This window comes from Bos grunniens, chromosome 18 (genome assembly GCF_055505025.1).
Source record: "Bos grunniens cultivar Pamir isolate PY7600 chromosome 18, Bosgru_T2T1.0, whole genome shotgun sequence".
Lineage (NCBI taxonomy): Eukaryota > Metazoa > Chordata > Mammalia > Artiodactyla > Bovidae > Bos > Bos grunniens.
Window position 1 is genome coordinate 40,193,944 of NC_141182.1, and position 19,080 is coordinate 40,213,023.

The window sequence follows — 19,080 nt, forward strand, 5'->3', positions numbered from 1 at the left end:
CAGCATCAGGGTCTTTTCCAATGAGTCAACTCTTCGTGTGAGGTGGCCAAAGTATTGGAGTTTCAGTCAGCATCAGTCCTTCCAAAGAACACCCAGGACTGATCTCCTTTAGGATGGACTGGTTGGATCTCCTTGAAGTCCCAGGGACTCTCAAGAGTCTTCTCCAACACCACAGTTCAAAAGCATCAATTCTTCGGTGCTCAGCTTTCTTCACAGGCCAACTCTCATATCCATACATGACCACTGGAAAAACCGTAGCCTTGACTAGATGGACCTTTGTTGGCAAAGTAATGTCTCTGCTTTTTAACATGCTATCTAGGTTGGTCATAACTTTCCTTCCAAGGAGTAAGCGTCTTTTAATTTCATGGCTGCAATCACCATCTGTAATGATTTTGGAGCCCCAAAAAATAAAGTCTGACACTGTTTCCACTGTTTCCCCATCTATTTGCCATGAAGTGATGGGACCAGATGCCATATTCTTAAATTTCTAAATGTTGAGCTTTAAGCCAACGTTTTCACTCTCCACTTTCACTTTCATCAAGAGGCTTTTGAGTTCCTCTTCACTTTCTGCCATAAGGGTGGTGTCATCTGCATATCTTAGGTTATTGATATTTCTCCTGGCAATCTTGATTCCAGCTTGTGCTTCTTCCAGCCCAGCGCTTCTCATGATGTACTCTGCATATGAGTTAAATAAGCAGGGTGACAGTATACAGCCTTGATGTGTAAATCACTTTGCTTGTCCTGTATATCAGATTGAAAATGCATAGTGTAGAGGTTGGTAATTCCCCATTGTCTTCTTTGTAGCCTGTTAAACTGGAGGTCGGTGAAGTGAAAGACCTGCTGGTCAGATTTGACCCTTCCTACAAAAATGATCTGAACAACTGGGTGGCCGAAGAAGTTTTAGCCATCAAGTATGTGGAGCACCCTCAAGTGGACATCCTGCACCTGCGTGGAGAAGTGAATTACCCCAACCTCACCTTTGAGACCATGGAGCTGGATTTTGGCTGTATCTTGAATGACACTGAGGTGATCCGCTACGTCATGATCACCAACTGCAGCCCCCTGGTTGTGAAGTTTCGCTGGTTCTTCCTGGTGGATGATGAGGAAAATCAGATAAGGTACCAACCAGCAGGGCAATCCTGCAGAGCTCTCCTGTGCTTTCATTTTTTTAAATCTCCTTTGGACTTTGCACTGAGTTTCCTGTATTCTGAGTCCTGGTCTTCCATGAATATTTTCATTTTTTAACCTCTATTTATTTATTTCTGGCTTTGCTGGGTTTTCTTTGCTGCATGCAAGCTTTCTCTAGTTGCAACAAGCAGGGGCTACTCTTCAGTGACGATGCCTGGGTTTCTCACTGTGGTGGCCTCTTGTTGCAGAGCACGGGCTCTAGGGTGCGTGGTCCTTCAGTTGTTGCAGCTCTTGGGCTCTAGAGCACAGGCTCTAGGGTGCGTGGTCCTTCGGTTGTTGCAGCTCTTGGGCTCTAGAGCATGGGCTCTAGGGTGCATGGTCCTTCGGTTGTTGCAGCTCTTGGGCTCTAGAGCACAGGCTCTAGGGTGCATGGTCCTGCGGTTGTTGCAGCTCTTGGGCTCTAGAGCACGGGCTCTAGGGTGCATGGTCCTTCGGTTGTTGCAGCTCTTGGGCTCTAGAGCACAGGCTCTAGGGTGTGTGGTCCTTCAGTTGTTGCAGCTCTTGGGCTCTAGAGCACGGGCTCTAGGGTGCGTGGTCCTTCGGTTGTTGCAGCTCTTGGGCTCTAGAGCACAGGCTCTAGGGTGCGTGGTCCTTCAGTTGTTGCAGCTCTTGGGCTCTAGAGCACAGGCTTCAGTAGTTGTGGTTTATGAGCTTAGTTGTTCCACGGCATGTGGAATATTCCCAAACCAGGACTGAACCAGCGTTGCCTGCATTGGCTGGCGGATTCTTAACTGCTGGACCACCAGGGAAGCCCTCAATAATACTTTCAGTTGGGATAAAGTTCCACAACTTATCACCGACAGAGGAACAAAGAGCCATGGTCCATCCTAGGTTTCACAGGAACAGCAGATAACATATCCTTGAGAGCCCCAATTGCCACTAGACGAACAAAGTGATATCCCTAAGCCTGCTCTAATTTTGAATCTAGCGGTTGGATCATTAGAGATTTATCACTAAAAATAGTCTTTGTCGAGTTTCCTTAATAAGCATTTCAAACTCAAAGCACAAATCGAGTAGGACAACACATGAGGTGTGTGCTCCCCTGAACTCTACCTTCTGCATATTTCAGTGGGTTTTGTCCTGGCCCATAAAGGTACATTGTATGTATAGACATATACTCATACATGGGAGTGTATGTGAGAGATGGCAAGCACTGAAAGGGAAAAGCTGTCTTCACAATATTTAGGTTTAAAAGTGTCTCTCCTTTTCACTTAGAAGTTAAATCCAACTTAATTTGAAAAACACTCCTTTATAGAAACGGAAGCAGCCTATTTCATTCAGGCCTTAGTAAGTTTCATCTGGGTCAAAACCCACATTGGTGGCCAGGATGAATGGGCTTCTGCGTGTTTCCCTGCTAGATGTTTGGACAGCTCAGTTTTCAACACCTGAATATGAACAGCCATTCTTAACTGGGAGTAGCTCATGTTGTTTCTTGGCTAGTCGATGCTTCCTATACACAGTCTCATCTTGTGTATGACAGCCATCCTTTCCTTTAGCATCCTGTTTCCATGGTAACTATGGCTTGCTCTGCACGTCTTCCGTAAACATCTGATGATAACCCAGTGTAGCACTGAAGCCGGTTCAGGGCCTGAGTGATGAGCCTACTCATGTAGGTGCCAATGATTGACTGTTCAGGTTTGGGATGAAATTTTGTAGATAGTGAACGTTTAAAATAATTATGGAAAAATCAGTCAACCTGACCTAATGAGTTTCGACTACCAGATTGTAGAAGTTATTCTGATGAAACACAGCTAAATGAATTTATTCCATCTGGGAGCAGGGGACATGCTTTATTTATTTTTTTGTTTTCGAGAAGCCATTTCCATAATTTAAAATGATGACATTTTGAAAATGTACTTGGCCAGTACTAGAGGTGATACACTTAATTTTTCATTGGCTTAAACACTCATTTGACCTTTATTTCCCTTTCTTCTTTGTCTTCTGATATCTTGATATTGAGCCTCTTGCTTATATTTCATTTGTTCATTCAGAGAGTCTCTTGGAAACCATTTGATAAGTGACTCTTATACACCAAATACTTAATGAGGCATCAGAGATACAGAAGTAAGACGTGATCCCTGGACTGAGGCTGTTGGGGAAGCAGGTGTGTAAACCACGGTGGGCACATGGTGGTGCCAGGCTCTATGAGAAGCCATGGGGATGAGTGCTCACAGGAGTCAGAGAAGACTATGCTGAGAAGCACAGTTAAATGCTCTAGTCAGAGAAGCCCAGAAACATTCTCAGTTACAGAAATAGCATGTATAGAAGTTAGGATTCATGGATTCTGTCCCAAGTGACAGGAAACCTGGCTCTATGTAAAAACGAAAAGCAGAGTTCATTCACTGGTTGCCACAGCTCAAAATTCCAAGTTCATTTTGGCTTCTGGCCTGGCTTAAAGGAAAGACGCAAAGAATGTCCCTGGTGCCAGTCTCCCTGTCTCAGCTCTGCTCTCCTTCACATGTTAGCCATGTTCTCAGAGCTGCCAGCACTCCTGGGGCCATGTCTGTGCGATTCTGAGCCACTGGAAAGGAAGATGAGCCTTGGTCCCAGAATTTTCAGGAGATTCACTCTGATGGGACCATCTTAAATCACCTCTCCTGTCCCCTCCCCTCACCAGTCCCGTCAGGAGAGGGTGAAGCACTTGATTAGCATTGACCTGATTGTGTGCCCCATGCCACGGGCTGCACTGGTGACTCAGAACCATGTGGACTGAAAGGGTGGGAGTGGGGCACATCTCCAGACAAAAGCTGCAATATGGGGGGAGGAATGCGGGAGAAGCAGATGGTACACACTTGTCAGTGTCCACAGGGGCCACAGCACAGACTTCATCTGTAGGGGGGCAGTCAGGGAGAGGAGTCTGGGCAGGCAGACTGGCGGAAGCACGTGAGAGGCCTGGGATTCCATGATGAGGACCTTAGACTCTTTCTTGGAGGCACTGGTTGGAGTTGTAATCGGGAGAGTGACAGAGACAGGTTTTCTTGGAAAAATAACCCTTAGCAGCAGTCAGCACAGTTGTCCAACCCTTCCTTCCTGAAACATAATTCCTTTCATGTCTTGAATAGCACCATACTCTCCTGCTTTTCCTCTTGTCCCCTCGACTGACTATTTCGCAGCTCTTGGCCAGCAACAGCTGGAGTTGTGGGGGCACAGGGCTCCCTCCTAGGCCCTCTGCTCCTCCTGGAGTCGCCCCACCCACAGCTTCACTCAGCTCCTGTGGCAGAGGCTTCTGAATGTGTATCCACTCCTAGAACCCTCGGAGTTGCACGTTTACCTTCTTGACATCTCCTCTTGGCTGTTTCATAGGCGACTCATGTCCAGTGTACTGCACTCCAAACTCAGGCTCAGTCCCCTCCCTGCTTCTCCTCCAGGGCCCCTGTTCCAGTAAATGACCCCACTGGCCTTCTGGGAGGCATCCAGATTTCTTCCTCTTTCGTATCCCATGTGCCCCATCAAATCCATCACCAAATTCTACCTACTCCACCTTCTAAAAACCTCTCATTCCCATTCCCATGGTTGTTACACTAATTGAAGGCATCCTTGCCTCTTCCCTGGACCGTTGTGATAGCCTCTGACTGGGTTTTCAGCCTTTGAGGACACCCGTGCTTTTTGAGATTAAGTATAGATACTCACTGTATTCCTCAAGGCTCAACATGTACCACCCCTGTGTTCCTCTCCAAGTGTTCCTCACTCTGCTGTCTGCTGCCACCTTGACATCTTTCTGTTTGCTCACATGCCAGCCTCTTTCCTGCCCCGTGCTGTTGTTGCCTCACGCCTTCTCTCTGCTGGAAGCTCTACCTGCTCACCTAGCTAGCCCTGCTGCCTTGTCAAGTCTCAGGTTAAACTTCCTTCCCTGAGAAGCCTTCTCTAAGACCCTTCCCTACTGGAGATCCCCTGTCATAGGCACTGGTAGCCCGTATCCTCCGTGACTCATCACATTTGAACTCTGGCTTAGGTTCAACTCCCCTGCTGGCTCTTAATCCCTGTGAGACTAGGGAGTGCATCTGACCTGTGGCTTCTTTATCCCTGGGCCCAGCACAGTCCATAGCACAGAGTGAGTCTTGAAAGAATATTTTGTAATTAATCAACTTCTCTCCCTGCCCCTGGTGTTTGTAGTGAGAGGAGAGTCATTTCATAACTGGTTTAACATTCTTTTCTGTGAGCTTCCTGGCACCTGCCAAATGGAAAGGTTCAAGGCATAAATGTCACCTTGCATAGAAAAAAATGCCACTTGCTGTCCAGACAGATTCTGTCTGGACAGCCTGTCAGGAAAACATGAACCACTCATTGACTAAAGGTCACTTTTATCAGATATACCAACACAAACCTTTCATTTCCAATCAGAAATTCCTCTAACCCTCACAACTAATAAAAGAAACAAAATCGTAAAAGAGGATTTTCTTTTTTATTAGACAGTATATGAGGAGATCTCAACACTGTCAATATTCCTACCTGTCACAGCACACATATATCACATCGAAGGGAGTGTGTGTGTACATGTGTGCAGACATGTGTCTGTGCATTTGGGAGTTTGTGTATATGTGTGAGATTTTGTAGGCAATTCTTACTCAGACATTCAAAGCGTCTCTCTTGTTTGAGCATAATTTTTGTTCCAAAAATTTTTCCATCTCATGTCACACATAAAAACAAAGAAGTGAAGTGGGCAAGTGTGTTTGGTAAGCACTCTGTAAGCCTGCCATTGTCTGAAACCCACTCATCTATGTGAGTCCCTGTGCATGACAGGGTTGTAGACTGACTCTGGTAGATGAGCAACTACAGTTGCTCACGTGTAGTGAGGAAGCTGGGGTGACACATCGGGGCTGGGCACGGCTGCCGGCCTGGTCAGCGCTGTAGGAATGTACCCTTTCTTTGGCCTGACTGCTCAGCTGGATAAGAACATGATGTTTCATGGCATCCGTGTAGAAGGAGAGCAAAGGAACACCCACACTCAAACCAGGCTTTGCTCTGAAGAGACCAGAGAGAGCCAAGCAGATGCTGGCTCAGCTGGCATCTGTGCCCAGACTAAGAGCTGCAGGCTGACGCGATGTTAGAACTTCGAGCGTGGGCCACGTGGTCCCCAAGGACAGCTTTGCCTTTTCATTTCCAAACCAGATTATAAATAAATCAAATACAAGAGCCTAAGGGAGCCCAGCCTGACAGCAAAAGAACATGTATTGTTCTCACACTGATTTTTCTGTGGTGAGCATCATTTATCCAATACTGTGATTGTAAGAGGAGAGTGGAACGGCTGGAAGCGCGATAGAGGGACGCTCATTGCCTGGAGGCTTCTGTCTGTTTCTTCATCACCCCTCACTCTGTCTTGCCTTGGAAGTGGAACTTTTTAAAGACACGGAGTCAGTGGTAGCTGAGGTCCTGGGCTGTGGAATTGGACATGGCTGGTTATGTCCTCCTAGGTCTGTGCTCCTAAATGTATGACCCTGTGCCCTGGTTTACTTACCTGTAGAAGCGGGTAATGCAGAAACCGAAAAGAGTTGTTGTGAGCACTAAATGTTTATGAAGTGCATGTGTCTCCAAGATGACACTTGAAAGAAAAGTCTGCAACTGGTGGCTGTTTCCAGGTCTCAAAAGGTTCCTTCATCTCTGTTCCTTCCCACCAAGGGCTGCTAAGCGAAACCCTCCCCAGGACCCTAAGCGTTAGAACCACAGGATCTTTAGACACCCAGATAATGGACTCAGACCCCTTTTTCTTCTAAAGGGTAGAAACTCACTTCCCTGTACCAGGCCACATTCACCAAGGCTGAAGCCGAGCCTTCACAGGCCAAGTGTGGGCCGGATGGCCAGGCCCAGCTTGCCTCCCTGTCCTCCCCACCACTCCTCTCCACAACCAGGTAAGCCCGGACTCAGGGTCAAGGATAAGCCCTTGCTTTGCCCAAGGGCCCAATCAAGAAAACAAAAATGTTTAGGGGGAAAATAAAATGAGGCTTTATTTTTCTTTCAAAACAAAAATAATTTTATTGAGTCCCCTGGGGCAGGCACTGGGTATCCTTGCACCACAGCCTTCCAGGGCTGCTCAGTATGCTGAGAGCCTGGCCTCTGAGGCAGCCTCCCACTCAGCCACCTGCCCCACCTGATTTGGTGGATGGCTGAGGGTCCCTGAGCCTCGGCTTCCTCATCTGAAATGAGGGCGATTGTAATGGCACCTCCCACATATGGACGTGGTGAGGATTGACTCCACCCCTACTCAGAGCTTAGATCTTCGCCCATCACATAATAAATGATCAGGAAGTGTCAGGTGTTATGGTCATTCCTTTATTGAGGAAATCATTGGATTGGCACCCCTGTGCAAACACAGGACCTATTTGAGAAGAAGGGTCCCAGAGTTGGCTTGGAGATACCTTCTCCTGAAATCAGTCAAAAGCTACAGAGCCTGAGGGTCACATGTTATCTCTTGCTAGCCTGAGCATTTATCCCTTTCATAAATAACCCTCTCCCTTCCAGGCCCTGAACCTCTTGGAATCCTTTAAACTTCTGCAGCATGGTTTTTTCTTTTCCGCCTTCCAGGAAGTTTGTACAAGAAATTATAGAGCCTGAGGGCTAGAGGACAAGCAGCTCTGTTGAGCGAGCAAGAAGGTCAAAAAAGGGAACAGAAGTGGCCACAGATGGCTTCAGGCAAAGTGCCAAGTCAAGTCAAGTTAGGCCCCTCCCACCCCCCTTTTTGCCCTAATTCTCCCCCTGCTTGTATTTGACCCAGAATGATGATTTTACAGCCTACAGAATGACTCCAGGGGCACCAGGGACTAACCCTTCACCTGTATGAGTCTCCTTTTGCTGCTGTAACAGACCACCATAAGCTGATGCTGGCAGGAAGTAGACAGCACGCCTAAAGGATTGGTCTAGATGAGGTTAGGAAAGAGCGCGGAGGCCTGAAGGGATAAGGGGTGAGACTTAACCAGAACCTCCGTGGCCTCCCTCACCAGTTCAGGATGTCCTGTGACCTGTTCTTCTGAGTCATGTATGGCTGAGGGTTGAGGGGCAGTTGACCTAAGAATATCCCCTGAGCAGTGGGGCAGAGGTACTGGGGATTAGAACTTCAATATAGTATTTCAAGGGGGACCTTGAATTCAGCTCATAACAGTCTTTAATTAAAAAAATTTAAATCAGCAAATGTATGAGTAAACATTCAAAGAGTAAAAAGGTCATGACATCAGAAGCCCATGAGCCAGGGAAATGGTAACAATATGACTGGGAGGTTCTGCAGGGCCAGTCAGGTCATGCTAAGAAATTTGATTTTTCTTCCAAAATGTGGTGAAAAGCTATGGAAGGGTTTAAAGTAAGAGAGTGACATGGGCTACTGTGAACCAGAAACAGCAGTCCTTAGAATAACTGTAACTGCAAGAGGTCATTATCAGCAGGCCCATTAAAGGAGGGACAGACTCATTAAAGACACTTCTATGGGTATACTTAAGAAAGAAGGAAAATTATCTGGTATAATGTCTAAGATTCAAGAAAGATTTCTGAACTAAGAAAATGGTACATTATGGGTAAAGTTAAACTCCATTAACTACATAAAATGATAATAGTAATGTAAAATCTGGGGGATAAATATCATTTCAATATAAGACTGAAATACTGTTCACTATGAAAGAGGAGAAATCAAAGATTTTAGGTCTTTGAATTGTTCCAGAAGAGGGAAAAAGTAAAGGCGACAATTACAGTCAATCCAAAGGTAAATTTAAAAATTAGGGGAAGGGGTGACACGGAGAAGATACAGAGAAAATTTTTAAAAATTACAAAATAAAATGATAAAATAAATCCAAATGTATCAGTAATTGAAATCAATGTAAATTAAACTAGCTAAGAAAATGGCTGTGCTTCTGGATTTTACTCACAATTATTTTAAAAAGAGATATCTGAAAAATAAGGACATGGTAATGTAAAAGGATGGGAAAAGATAAAGCAGGCATATCTTGAGGGGGAGTTCTGACAAACCTATGACACGTCAGTTCAGTTCAGTTCAGTCACTCAGTCGTGTCCGACTCTTTGCGACCCCATGAATCACAGCACGCAAGGCCTCCCTGTCCATCACCAACTCCCAGAGTTCACTCAGACTCACATCCATCGAGTTGGTGATACCATCCAGCCATCTCATCCTCTGTCGTCCCCTTTTCCTCCTGCCCCCAATCCCTCCCAGCATCAGGGTCTTTTCCAATGAGTCAACTCTTTGCATGAGGTGGCCAAAGTACTGGAGTTTCAGCTTTAGCATCATTCCTTCCAAAGAACACCCAGGGCTGATCTCCTTTAGAATGGACTGGATGGATCTCCTTGCAGTCCAAGGGACTCTCAAGAGTCTTCTCCAACACCACACTTCAAAAGCATCAATTCTTTGGTGCTCAGCTTTCTTTACAGTCCAACTCTCACATCCATACATGACCACTGGAAAAACCATAGCCTTGACTAGACGGACCTTTGTTGGCAAAGTAATGTCTCTGCTTTTTAACATGCTATCTAGCTTGGTCATAACTTTCCTTCCAAGGAGTAAGTGTCTTTTAATTTCATGGCTGCAATCACCATCTGTAGTGATTTTGGAGCCCAGAAAAATAAAGTCTGACACTCTTTCCACTGTTTCCCCGTCTATTTCCCATGAAGTGATGGGACCAGATGCCATGATCTTCGTTTTCTGAATGTTGAGCTTTAAGCCAACGTTTTCACTCTCCTCTTTTACTTTCATCAAGAGGCTTTTTAGTTCCTCTTCACTTTCTGCCATAAGGGTGGTGTCATCTGCATATCTGAGGTTATTGATATTTCTCCCGGCAATCTTGATTCCAGCTTGTGCTTCTTCCAGCCCAGCGTTTCTCATGATGTACTCTGCATATAAGTTAGATAAGCAGGGTGACACTATACAGCTTTGACGTACTCTTTTTTGTATTTGGAGCCAGTCTGTTTTTCCATGTCCAGTTCTAACTGTTGCCTCCTGACCTGCGTATAGGTTTCTCAAGAGGCAGGTCAGGTAGTCTGGGATTCCCATCTCTTTCAGAATTTTCCACAGTTTATTGTGATCCACACAATCAAAGGCTTTGGCATAGTCAATAAAGCAGAAATAGATGTTTTTCTGGAACTCTCTTGCTTTTTCCATGATCCAGCAGATGTTGGCAATTTGATCTCTGGTTCCTCTGCCTTTTCTAAAACCAGCTTGAACATCTGGAAGTTCACAGTTCATGTATTGCTGAAGCCTGGCTTGGAGAATTTTGAGCATTACTTTACTAGCGTGTGAGATGAGTGCAATTGTGCGGTAGTTTGTGCATTCTTTGGCATTGCCTTTCTTTGGGATTGGAATGAAAACTGACCTTTTCCAGTCCTGTGGCCACTGCTGAGTTTTCCAAATTTGCTGGCATACTGAGTGTAGCACTTTCACAACATCATCTTTCAGGATTTGAAATAGCTCAACTGGAATTCCATCACCTCCACTAGCTTTGTTCATAGTGATGCTTTCTAAGGCCCACTTGACTTCACATTCCAGGATGTCTGGCTCTAGGTGAGTGATCACACCATCGTGATTATCTTGGTCATGAAGCTCTTTTTTGTACAGTTCTTCTGTGTATTCTTGCCATCTCTTCTTAATATCTTCTGCTTCTGTTAGGTCCATACCATTTCTGTTAAAAAATACTGTATTTTAACTGACACGTCAGTTAAAATATACTTAATTTTGTATTATCATTTTAAAATTTTTATTGGTGAATAGTTGGTTTACAATGTTGTATCTGTTGCACAGCAAAGTGAATCAGTTATACACATACATATATCCACTCTTGAAAATTCTAGATTCCTTTCCCATATAGGTCATTACAGAGTGTTGAGTAGACTTCCCTGTGCTATAAAATAGGTCCTTATTAGTTATCTCTTTTCTATAGAGTAGTGTGTATATGCCAATCCCAATCTCCCAGTGTATCCCTCCCCTCCTCCCTGCTTCCCCCAACCCCCACCCTGGCAACTGTAAAAATAGACTTTGAAACAAAAAAAAGCATTGCTAGAGATCAAGAAAGTTACTAGGTCATTTTTTAAAAGTTCAGTTCACCAGAAAGATATAATAAATCTAAACTCCACATGTCTCAAAACATAACTTCAAAACACTTAAAGCAGATACTCGGAGGACCACAAGTAGAAGGAGACAAATCTACTGTCTTTAATAACACTCTCTCAAGCAGACAGAAAATCAGCAAGACTATATAGTTTTCGTTGCCCCATGGAGTAGCCACCAAGGCTCATGTAGCTATTTAAATTAAAATTTTTTTAATTAAAAATGCAGCTCCTTAGTCACACTCACCACATTTTAAGTGCTGATAATCACATGTGGGTTAGTGGTTATTGTATTTAATACCATAGATATAGAACATTTCATCACTGCAGAAAGTTTTGTTAGACAACTCTGCTACAGACAACTTGAACACAATTAATAGGCTCAATATAATTGATATATGTTGAACATCCCACTAAGAAAAACTCATCCAGCCCTATGGAACATTTATGAAAAATTATCATATTCTAGGGCTTAAAGCAAATGTCAACAAATACGTTAGAAATGGATAACAAATAGATATTTAAAAACAAATAAAGAAGTGCATAGGCCTAGACATTTTAAAATACACTTCTGAATAATCTAGGGTGAAAAAAATCACAATGAAATTTAGTAAATACTTAGATTGAATGATGGGCTTCCCTGGTGGCTCATCAGTAAAGAATCCACCTGCAATGCAGAAGATGTGGGTTTGATCCCTGGGTTGGGAAGAGCCTCTGGAGAAGGAAATCACAATCCACTCCAGTATTCTTGCTGGGAAAACCCCATGGTCAGAGGTGCCTAGTGGGCTATAGTCCATGGGGTCGCCAAGAGTCAGACACAACTTAGTGGATAAACAAGAACAACAGATTGAATGAGGATGGAAAAAAAATAGTGGTAATAAAAGCTAAAGTGTAGTTATAAAAAATTTTTATTGGATTATAGTTGATTTACAATGTTGTGTTAGTTTCAGATGATTCAGTTATGTAGATACATATATTCATTCTTTTTCATCTTCTTTTCTCATATAGGTTATCACAGAATTTGAGTAGAGTTTCTTATGGCTATACAGCAGGTCCTTGTTGGTTATCTATCTTTTATATAGTAGTGGTGGTTGGTGGTTTAGTTGCTAAGTTGTGTCCAACTCTTGTGACGCCATGGAGTATAGCCTGCCGGGCTCCTCTTGTCTGTGGGATTTTCTAGGCAAGAATACTGGAGTGGGTTGCCATTTCCTTCTCCATTATATAGCAGTATGTGTATGTTAATCCCAAACTTCTGATATGTCTCCCCAACTTCCCATGCTTCCCCTTTGGTTTTCAATATCTGGAAGTCTTGTTTGTTTTATAAATAAGCTTATTAGTATCATTTTTAAAAATTAGATTCCACATATGAGTGATATCATATGGTATTTATCTTTCTCTGTCTTTAGTGTGATCATCTATCTCTAGGTGCATCCATCTTGCTACAAATGGCATTATTTTGTTCTTTTATGACTGAGTAAATGTTCCATTATATGTATGTGCCACATCTTCTTTATCCATTCCTCTGTTGATGGACATGTAGGTAACTTCCATGTATCAGCTACTGTAAATAGTGCTGCATGAACATTGGGGTGCATGTATCTTTTCGAAGTATGGTTTTATTCAGATATATATGCCCGGGAGTGAGATTGTTGGATCATACGGTAGTTCTGTTTTTTAGGGAATCTCCATACTGTTCTCTATAGTGGTTGTACCAGTTTACATTCCCACAAACAGTGTAGGAGGGTCCCTTTTTCTCTACACCCTCTTCAGCACTTACTGTTTGTAGATTTTTTTGATAATGGACATTTTGGCTCATGTAAGGTTATACCTCATAATTTTGATTTGCATTTCTAGTGATAATTAGTGATGTTGAACATTTTTTCATATGCTTTTTGGTCATCTCTATATCTTCTTTGGATAAATGTCTATTTGGATCTCCTCCCCATTTTTTGATTGGGTTGTTTGTTTTTTTGACGTAGAACTGCATGAGCTGTTTGTATATTTTGGCGATTAATCCCTTGTCAGTCAGTCACTTTGTTTGCAAATATTTTCACCCATTTTGTGGGGACAGGCCAGGCATGCTGCTCAGCATTTTTGAATTCACAGGACAGCCCCCAACAACAAAGAATTATCTATTCAAAATATTGATAGTGCTTCCATTAACAAACTCTACTTTAGATGCTTATGTTACAAAAGAAGGGAGGCTGAAAATTGAGTTGAACATTTACACCTTTAGAAGTTGGGTAAATAGATAATAAAGTCAAAGAGAATAGACAGAAGGAAATACTAAATGTATGGCCAGAAACTAATGAAAGAGAAAATTAAATAAAATACAAAGAATCAACAAAGCCAGGCGTTGGCTATTTGAAGAGACTATCAATAAAATTGATAGATTCAAGCAAGACTGACCAAAAAAAAAAAAGACTCAACTATTGCTAGGAATACACAAGTGATATAACTACAATTGTAGCAGATATTAAAAAGCTGAAATTTTCATGAGTAACTTTATGGAAAATTTTGAAAAATTGGATCATTTCCTAGAAAAATACAACTTTTGAAAACTAACTTTAAAAAAAGAAATCCAAATAGTCTTTTAATCAGTAAAGAAATTGAATAGTTTCAAGTCTTTCTATAATAAAACAGTAGTCCTGATAGACAAAAGCAAGTTTTTCCAAGCATTCAAGGAACAAATAATTCCCAACTTACACAAATTATTTTTTATATTACTTATTTTTTTATTGAAGTACAGTTGATGTATAATATTGTGTAAATTACAGGTGTATAATATAGTGATTCACAATTTTAAAGGTTATACTCCACTAATAGTTATTATAAAATATTAGCTATGTTTTCCATGTTATACAGTATGTCCTTGTAGTTTATTTTATACATAATAGTTTCTAACTTTTACTTCCCTACCCCAATATTGCCCATCCCATCTTCCCTCTCCCCACTCGTAACCAATATTTTGTTCTCTATATCTGTGACTCTGTTTCTTTTTTGTTACATGCACTAGTTTGTTGTATTTTTTAAGATTCCTCAAATATGATATCATATAGTATTTGTCTTTCTCTGTGTGACTTATTTCAGTTAGCATAATGTTGTTATCCAACCATGTTGTTGGAAATGGCAAAATTTCCTTCTTTTATGGCTGAGAAGTATTCCATTATATACACACACACACACACACACACACGTGTGTGTGTGTATATATATATATATATATAGACACACAACATCTTTATCCATTCATTTGTTGATCAACACTTAGGTTGCTTCTGTATCTTGGCTATTGTAAATAATGATGCTATGAACACTGAGGTACGTGTATCTTTTCAAATTCATGTTTTTGGTTTTTTTTTCCAGTATATACCTAGGAATGGAATTGGCAGGTCATACGATAGTTCTATTTTTAGTTTCTTGAGAAACATCCATACTGTTTTTCTCAGTGGCTGCATCAACTTATGTTTCCATCAGCAGTATTTGAGGAGTCCCTTTTCTTCACATCCTTTCCAGCATTTGTTATTTGTGTTCCTTTTTATAACTCTTCTGATAGGTGTGCAGTGATAGCTCATTATAGTTTCAAAAATTTGCATTTCTCTGATAATTAATGATGTTGAACATCCCTTTGTGTGCCTGTTGGACATCTGCATGTCTTCTTTGGGAAAATGTCTATTCAGGTATTCTGCCCATTTTTAAATCAAATTGTTTGTTTTTCTGATGTTGAGTTGTATGAGCTGTTTATATATTTTGGGTATTAACCCCTTATTGGTGATATCATTTCAAGTATTTTTCTTCCATTTAGTACATCTTTTCATTTTGTTGATGGCTTCCTTTGCTTACACAACTCACAAACTTACATAACTCTTGAGAAGTAAAAAGAAAATATTACGTCATTTTTTAAAACTAAACTAGCCAAAACCAATTAAGCCAGATCAGAGACATAAATATTTCATGTCATTATCACTCATTAATTAACAAATGTGAATGCAAAATATCCACCAAAATGTTAGCAAACTGAACCCAGCAAAGGATAAAAAGATGGAATATCATGACCAAGTTGGGCTTATTCCAGATTTATTTATAATGCAAGATTGATTCAAGATATGAAAAATCTAAACATGCATCACTTTACTATTTTAAAGAAATATGGTCCTTTCAATAGTAAAATTAAGGAAAACCCATTTAATAAAGCTAAACAACTGTTCATGGGAAAATTCCTCAACTCCATCAAGGAGAATTTGAAAAACAATAATATGTTAAAATTATTTCCTTTAACATCACAAACAAGACAAAGTTGCATTTCTATTCAGTAATTTACTAAAGAGCCTGGCCAGTGCAAGAAGATACAAAAATAAATAAAAGGGGCTAGATTTGGAAAGAAATAAATGAAACTGCCATGTTATGATTACTTATATAAAAAACTCAAAATAATCCATAGCAGATTATTAGAATTAGGAAAAAAATTTAGTGAGGATGATGGATGGGTATGAGTTATAAAAGCCAAATGCATTTCTGTGTACCAGCAACAAATAAAAAAGAGAATGCAAATTTTTAAATGTAGGAATAAATTTAACAACATTGCAAATATCTTTATGTATAAAATAATTTTATTAGAACTCATTTTAGAAGATGTAAATACAAGGTGAGACATACTATGATCTTTGCTTTAAAAGACTCAATTTGTTAAAGATGTTATATTTCTCCCCAAAATTATAGTTTCAATGCACCTATAATCAAAATCCCAACAGGTTGATTCTAAAATATTAATATATATGCAAGAGCAAAGGGACAAGACTAGTCAAGTCCCTCCAAAGTAAGAGGTCTTTCTCTACTGGGTTACACATTAGTATGAAAATATAGTGATTTTAATAGTGTGGTATTGGTGCACAGATAGGCAAATGGACTAAAGAACAGAATAGAGTCCAAAAACAGACCCATACATGTATGGGAACATAACTAAGTTGAAATCATAAAACAAAGGAGAAGGAATGGTATATTCAGTGAATGGTCTAGGGACAATCCACTATCTATGGAGGAAAAAAAGCCTAAATGCATCCCTAAACTCACACTATACAAAAAATTAATTCCATATGGGTTAAAGGTATAAAAGTCTGAACTTTAAATATGAAAAAAATGTGGGATGATGCCTTGATGATCTCTGAATAAAGGGGAATTTTTTAAACAAGATAACAAAAGGCTTAAGGTTCAAAATAACAGAAACTTAAAGAAACTTTTCATAGTTTCTGCCTTAAATTTGAGAACTTTTATTCCTTTTTACACCATAGAAAAGAATGAAAGACAACTTACAAACTGAAAAAGGTTTCAGCATACATATTACCTTAAAATTATTAGAGTACATAATACATAAAGCATGCCTTTGAAGGAAGAAACATGTAATTCAATTTTAAAAGGGAGGAAATGAGCAGTTATTTCACGGAAGAGATCTGAATGGCCAGTAAGCGTATCAAAAGATGTTCCATCTTATTAGTAATCTTGAAAATGGAAATTAAAACAACAACTGGGCACCACTGCACACCCACCATATTAAATGCAATACGGCCATACTGAATGTTGTTGAGGGTGTGGAGGTTAGAAGCACATGCATTGATAATAGGCTTCTAAACCAACACAGTTACTTTGGAAAGCAACATGTCACTCACTGATCATTGATCCTGAACATTCCCAAGGCTATGCCTATCTGGTTTTGTACCATCTTTCTTTGGTTCTGCTTCTGTTCTCAGCCCAGTTGGTCAGTACGTGCCATCAGTTTTTCCTCAAAAGTGTTTCCTGGATCGGTCCTGCCTTCTAGCTCCTAGCCACCCTCTTACTCAGGCATCCGTCCTTCCTGGTTCCCGCCGCACTGCTAGACAGCTTGCTTCCCTCTAGCCCACACCACATACTGCTTTTCTTCGGGCTACCGCTTTCATCATCTCATTTCCTTCTCCTGACATCTGTTGCTTTTCAAGGCCAGACTTTCCATCTGTGCTTCTCTCCATCAGTAATCTCTCTCACCAGAGAGATTTTTGGCCTCTAGCTTTTTGCCTTCGGCACAAGTGCTCCACATCTTGGAAAGCCCTCCTCTTAATCCTCTTGTGTCAAGCACCATCTCTGTATGAGGAGCCAGAGGAAAACAGTACACTAGTCACACCTTTCACTGCCTTTTTCAAATTCAGCTGGCTTTTGGCCCGTTGCTTAACTGAAACTGCCTCTCTGGGTCAGTAATGATTTCAAACCCAGCTGAAGCCCTTTCTCACTCCACAGTGTTCCTTGACATTCACTCTTGTTTTATTGTGAAATTACATCATGTAGGCAAAAGCATGTATAACACATGCACATAGCTTAAGAATAATAATGAATTCAACACCTACATCTTATCACCCTCATCATAAATATAACACCATTGGTAAATCTGAAGCCCCTGATGAAAGAGAACAATGTGAGGTCAGCCCCCAGCTGTCCTGCTTATCCTCCATGCTGATGCCCCTGGAAGCCCCCCAGGCCTCCCATAGCCCATTTATCTAGAATCTCCTCTCCTGCTATGATGTCCAGCTAAAAACAGGGGATCACATTTGCCTCTGGGACTAATGGGAGGGTTTCACACCATGTTTCAAGTCTGAGCTTCCAGAAATAAGTTCCTGCCTTTGTAGTCAGCCTGCAAGTGACTCCAGTCCAAGAAAAGGGCGACTTTTCACTCTCTTCATATTTAACTTAAAAGTGATCACCATGTGAGGAATCGTACAGTCTGCTTCTGTTTGCAGTTTAATTTAGTCCAATTTCCTGAGATACGTTACCCCATAGAGAAATGAATTGGGCTGCCTTTTCATTTCAATTTTGAGTGTTATAAAACTTCTAGTACTGTTTTTATGTTATTATAGAAGAATTCCAGTTACCTTATTTTAGATTCATTCTTTTTAAGGCATCTTCTCAATGTCTCAAATTCAGTGGAGGGCGTCAGGCTTTTAGATATTCAGTGTGAACTAACCTGGCTTCTAAAGGAATCAGTGGTAAGTTATAGGTGCACATCTGAACCTGAGTTAGGATGACATCTGCTTGCTTCATATAGTGATCTGATTTATCCACATGTTTGTATTAAGATTTCCCAACTCCCCCAAAGCTAGCTATATCTACTAAGAGCCAGACATGAAAGAAATTGACAATTTTTTAACGTCTGGCCCTTAGTAGATATAGCTAGCTTTGGGGGAGTTGGGAAATCTTAAGTAATACACACGTGGATAAATCAGATCCCAGGGAACTGTGTTCAATGTTATATGGCAGCCTGGATGGGAGAAGAGTTTAGGGGAGAAGGGATACACGTATATGTATGGTCAAGTCTTTTGTTGTTCACCTAAAACTATCACAATGTTGTTAATTGGCTATACCCCAAAACAAAATAAAAAACTTAAAATTTTTTAAAAGAAGAAATTGACTTTAAAAGCTGTCCTGTTTTGGAAACATTTCTGAAGAGCTTTGAAGCTGATTGTAAGGGAGATTTCACAGCCCACCTGTTCGGCAGCATGTAGCAGTGGAGACACCTTCTGGAGCTTTTATAGAAGTGGTCACTTATCACGGAAATCCCTCTGGAGAGCTTCAAGGTAGACTCTGGGCACACCCCTCCACTCTTACCTTCCAACAAAACTGTAGGAAGTCACTGCAGGGGCAAGGTCAACTGTGTCTTGCTTTCCATATTTAGATACAATCAGAATGGGTCCCTCCTCTTCCAGAGAAAGCTTTTAGACAATGCACTGTATGTTCCTTATGTTGTAGATTCCAATTACTTTTACAATAATTAAAAAAAAAGCCTACTTTATGAGTCACTGCCTTGGGCATGGCCTGGCATGAAGTAACCAAGGAGGAGCC

At 41.2% G+C, this 19,080-nt stretch overlaps 1 protein-coding gene across 1 annotated transcript in view; it reads left to right on the top strand.

The window, feature by feature from the left end:
* The window catches only part of HYDIN (HYDIN axonemal central pair apparatus protein), a 339,719-nt gene that overhangs the window by 205,245 nt on the left and 115,394 nt on the right, over positions 1-19,080 (top strand). The window contains 1 exon segment of the mRNA XM_086351674.1: positions 805-1,118. Coding sequence (XP_086207800.1) covers positions 805-1,118 — 314 coding nt within the window.